We start from the raw sequence: 5,000 nt of genomic DNA, 5'->3' as shown, positions 1-5,000 counted from the left end.
CAACAACAACAACTACTACTACTACTACTACTACTACTACTACTACTACTATTACTACTACTACTCACATGGAACAAGTCAAAGTTAACGGAGGATGGAGAGCCGATGTCTGCCACAATGGTCCTCAGCTCAGATTTGGTGGTGTTGATGCCGAGGGCGCGGAGAGCGTTGCCCAATTCAGAGGTGGGAATACCGCCCTTGTTCCCATAGATGGCATAACACTCTTTTGCCTCTTCCAGCTTGGAGGGACTCAGGCGGCGTGGCATGGCTTTCTCTTGCCTCTCGTCTGTGGAGATGAATTGTTTTGTAATTTTTTTTTTCGATTATTTATTTATTTTTGGAAAGGACTTTCTCCTTCTTTATCATGTCCTCTTTTTCGTAAGTCTATATATATATATATTTTTTTTTTTACTTTGTTTTATTATCTATGTTCCATTATTATTATTATATAGTTTTTTTCTTCAATGGTACACAATTTCTTACCTTTCTCCTTGTCATATCCTCCTCCTCCTCCTCAGTTTGCATTATTTAAACTTTTACATCTATTAATTTTCAGTCGTAGACAACCTTTACTTACTTTCGTCCTTGTTTTGTACACACACACACACACACACACACACACACACACACACCTACAAGTTTCAGATGAACACAGCTTCCAGCAACAGCGTGTCTTAAGGCAGGGAGTGTCGAGATAGAGACTGAAGGGGTGTAGTGGTAGTGATGGTGGTGATGGTTGCAGCAGAAATGATGATAAAGTATCTCTACCTTTCTCTCCTTTTATCTCTCTCATCTAAGTGGCGTATTATTATCTTGTCTGCTTATCACACACACACACACACACACACACACAATCAATATTCACCTTTAATCTTTTCCTCCTTCTCTCTCTTCCTTAGTTTCTTCATTATTTCTCTTTATTCTTTCTCTTCTTCTCCTCCTCCTTTCTGATACACATTTATGTATTGAGAGAGAGAGAGAGAGAGAGAGAGAGAGAGAGAGAGAGAGAGAGGAGAGAGAGAGAGAGAGAGAGAGAGAGGAATCTGTGTATTTTATTCTTGCAATGTCCTAATGGCTTCCTGTAACTTCCCTCTTGTTATGTTACTCAGCAAATGGAATGAGTGATAAAACATGTCATTTCATCAGGCTTTTATAGATAACACAAAAGCTTGATACATAGAGAGAATCCTTTCATCATGACATGTTTGAGATGCCATGGCAATAACGTCTGGCTTATTATAAACTTGGCGAGGAGTACATGCAGTTTTGAGTTTATATATACATTAGAAGACCTGACAGTGAACTAGGCTACTGTATAACTGTAGTGAATGTGATGTAGTGTGTGTATTGGGTCAGTACAGTCTTACATTGAGTCATAATAGTCACATGTACACTGCTGTAATACACACACCCACACATCTATACACTGAGCAATACATATTTATACAAAGTTCACGATGGCAGCTTATACATAAAAAAAAAGCTGCCTTTAATTAAATAAATAAAATAAAGTGTCGTTCTTTGCTGCAGATATACACAACAATAAGTATTTTCAATTTCCATTCTGAGCAAGACACATTCATACAGTCCACAATGGCACCTGTAAAAAACAGAAAATCTGCCTTGCATAAAATAAACTGCCATTTTTTGTTGCAAATATACACAAAAATAAGTCCTCCAGATTTAAATTCAATAAAGAGCAACACACATTTATGCCAAGTTAACAAGGGAGCTTAAAAAAAATAATAATAATAACTAAAAAACTGCCTTAAACAAAATAAATAGAATAACCCATCACTCTTGGCTGCAAACATATGCGACACTCATGTTTCTGAGCATCTGAGGTTCACAAACTCAAACCGGTAGTGTGATCTGATGCAGACCAGAACAGCGAGTGGCAACAGACAATCGTAAGGCACAGCGACACTCAACAGCAGACACTCAACACTCATTAGCTCAGCCCAGCAACCTTGAAACACCAAATACTGACAGCCTTAACATGTTAAAATAAGGTTGCAAATATTCAACAATAATTCAAGCATTTCTGAGCAATGTCTGACACTCTTCAAACATTTAAATACGACTAAAAGAAAATCAATAATTCAATACTTTCAGAGCAAAAATTGACATCCTTCAATATTTTAATAAGATGAAAATCACTATTAATTTAGCCACATAAGAGCAAAAACGTAGATTCTTGAAACATTTAAGTAACGCTAAAAATTCAGTAATTTCACTGTTTACGACCAACAATTTATATTCTTCAACATTTAAATGGCAGACTAAAAACTCACCATTAATTTAACCATTTAAGAGCAAAATTTGACATTCTTCAGTATTTTATCTCTTCCTTACAACAAAAAAATGTGCATTCCGTAACATCTTACTCCCTATCATCACATGAGAGGCAGGTTAAGTACATGTAACTCCCAGTTCATACAAGTGATGCTTCCCCTTGCTCCCAGCACCTTCTGTTCCCGCAACACAGCGTGGGCACCTCTGTGTTCCCATGCTGCTGCCAGGATGGTGATCTTCCCTTGCATTCCCAGGAACTCTTTGGCCTTTCTCAAGTTAAATTACACCAAGAAATAGAGTCTTGGCATGGGAACAAAGTCTGGAGATTGTCTGAACATCATCTTACTGGTGAGACATGTTTCCGAGAACATGAGATGCTGAACAGAGGGAAACAATGCTTGTGTGAACTGCCCCTAAAGCAAGTCACAGCCTCTAACCCACAACACTGCAATCCTGATTAATAGTGGCATTCTGTGCAGTACTTTGCCTTCACTACACTCCTTAGAACAAGACTGGAAACACGTGTCAGTGAATGCATGTGCCTTCAACACAGGATCAGTTCATTGTCTGTACTCTCAACACAAAAAACAAATCTCAGGTGCCTCACTCATCACAAGGCATGTTAAGAGCTCAGGCAGAGGACACGACAAGCAATAGTAACAGCTTGACTCAACCCTGCAGATGAGAATAGATGAACATGAAGACAAAACACATTCACATGGTTTATAAGAGAAATATACACAACTTATAAAACAAGCTATGGTATATTATCAGCTTGGCTCAACCCTGTAGGAGATGAGAATAGATGAATATGAAGATGAAACACCTTCACATGGTTTATAAGAGGAGGAAATATAAACGCCACGAAAATACAAAACAGCACCATGCATTGTGGAGGCTATAGCAAACCTGGGTATACTGGAAGAGGTACTTGGCCAAGCTTTACTCCACCACCTCCACACTGCATCCCTCCACTACTGAAATCCACATGGAAATCAAAGATGAAATTAGGTAGTGGAGGAGGATTGGCCAAGCATTACTCCACCACCTCCACACTATGTCCCTCCACCTCACCAGGAACATCGCCACCGAAATCTAAGGTAAAGGTCCACTAAACTCGCCAAGATGGAGTTACAAGGTGGAGAACAGGTGAGGTATTGTATCTTTCCACTCAGTCCAGAAGCATTGTCATTGAAGTCCACATAGAAACAAATCCAAAGTTAAAAATTGAAGGGTGGAGGAGTGGGCAAGCACTACTCCAGCACCTCCACATTGTGCCCCTCCACCTCGTCCAGGAACATGACGGAGAGCACATCATTGAAGAAGTCTGGGTAGTATTCACAGGCACGCTTGCAGTCTGAGCCATAGTTGACCTCCAGCAGCTGTGGCTCCATGCACCGGGTACCTGGAACACAGTGGGGCTTACAGCTGGGGATACTGAATGAAATGTGTGGTTTAGTCACTTATGAACTCAACTTTCCTTACTAAACCAGTCACCCACACTAAACTAGGTAATGTTCTTTTGTTTTTCCTGATTATCTGGAGATACTGAATGAAATGTGTGGTTTAGTCACTTATGAACTCAACTTTCCTTACTAAACCAGTCACCCACACTAAACTACGTAATGTTCTTTTGTTTTTCCTGATTATCTTAATCTTCCAGTGGTATTTAACATGTTTCCTTAATGACAAACTACACTGAGGCATTTTTTTTGCTTGTCTGAGTTTTATACTGGCTAAATATCAAATAACCTACTCTTTTTATGGCCTTTACTTTCTTGTAGATGCTCTTAAAGATTCTATGCAGTGCCTTTAGTCTTGTGAGTTTGCCATATCAGTGACACCTTGTATAAAACTTAAAATGAAATCATAGTTGAGCGTTACAAGCAGAGGGGTGTCAATACACAAGCAGGGCCTCACTTCCTCTGTTGGTCCACTGCAGCATGATGTCCAGCCCATAGAAGCCCTTGCACTGTGGGTTGTGGGGGATGCCCTTGGGTACCTCCTCACTGGTGGCTGCCTGGAACACCTGAGGGCAGAAATGTAAGTATCTTTTTTCCGATCAACATTACACTACCTCACTTTTCAAGGAGTGTTTGCTGTATGTGGTCTTGTCACTTTATAAATAAGTGTACCTTTATAAAGAGCCCTTCCCTTATGACTAGTCTCCTGTGTTAAGTGTTCCCTCCAGCCTCCCTCACACACCTGCAGAATCATGGAGAAGATCTGTCTCTCAGCCTCCTCCCAGGGATGCTCCGGGTACTGGCTATCAAACTTGGTGACGAAATCATGGCAGTACATCTGTAAGGCAGGACGTGGTGGGTCAGTACTCAAGAACCTGCTTACAGTTCTGCATTTCTGGTCTGATGTGAAGGCATGTATGGGTGGGGATGTCAGTCTCGTGTACAGAAATTATTATGAAGTTATCAGGTATGGATGGACAGACAAGAGTCGTTTCACCTGCTCACCTGCAGAAGGCCTGAGTCGTTGTAGTTGTTTACCGTAAAGTGCTTGTTGGTGTTATCCAGCTCCGTCAGGTCAAAGGCAACGTTGGCGAACCGCAGCCAGAATCTTTTGTACACTGCCACCTGGAACACCAAAACCACATGAGGGATTACAACACTTATTGAACAACAGATTAGAATGCCTATCAAGGGAGGAAGAGGTAATGAGTGGGGATGGGTTTACAGATGACAAGGGATCTA

General features: G+C 40.6%; 2 protein-coding genes across 3 annotated transcripts in view; both read right to left on the bottom strand.

Moving 5' to 3' along the window:
- LOC135093490 (calmodulin-like) overlaps positions 1–792 on the bottom strand; it is a 1,858-nt gene extending 1,066 nt beyond the window's left edge. Inside the window, exons 1-2 of the mRNA XM_063992773.1 lie at positions 633–792; positions 69–286 (exon numbers count right to left, since the gene is read on the bottom strand). Of these exons, the coding sequence (XP_063848843.1) occupies positions 69–266 (198 nt within the window). The 5' untranslated portion in view covers positions 267–286; positions 633–792. The remainder of the gene's footprint in view (positions 1–68; positions 287–632) is intronic.
- A 342-nt stretch (positions 793–1,134) lies between these two features.
- The window catches only part of LOC135093746 (tubulin--tyrosine ligase-like protein 12), an 8,591-nt gene continuing 4,725 nt past the window's right edge, over positions 1,135–5,000 (bottom strand). For both annotated transcript variants that reach the window (XM_063993325.1, XM_063993326.1), the window contains 4 exons: positions 4,764–4,883; positions 4,501–4,596; positions 4,216–4,324; positions 1,135–3,700 (listed from right to left, as the gene is read on the bottom strand). In XM_063993325.1, the coding sequence (XP_063849395.1) occupies positions 3,549–3,700; positions 4,216–4,324; positions 4,501–4,596; positions 4,764–4,883 (477 nt within the window). In that variant the 3' untranslated portion in view covers positions 1,135–3,548. The remainder of the gene's footprint in view (positions 3,701–4,215; positions 4,325–4,500; positions 4,597–4,763; positions 4,884–5,000) is intronic.

This window comes from Scylla paramamosain, chromosome 43 (assembly GCF_035594125.1).
Source record: "Scylla paramamosain isolate STU-SP2022 chromosome 43, ASM3559412v1, whole genome shotgun sequence".
Classification (NCBI taxonomy): Eukaryota; Metazoa; Arthropoda; class Malacostraca; order Decapoda; family Portunidae; genus Scylla; species Scylla paramamosain.
The sequence above is the reverse complement of the archived record's forward strand: the minus strand, read 5'-3'. Positions and strand labels throughout refer to the sequence as shown.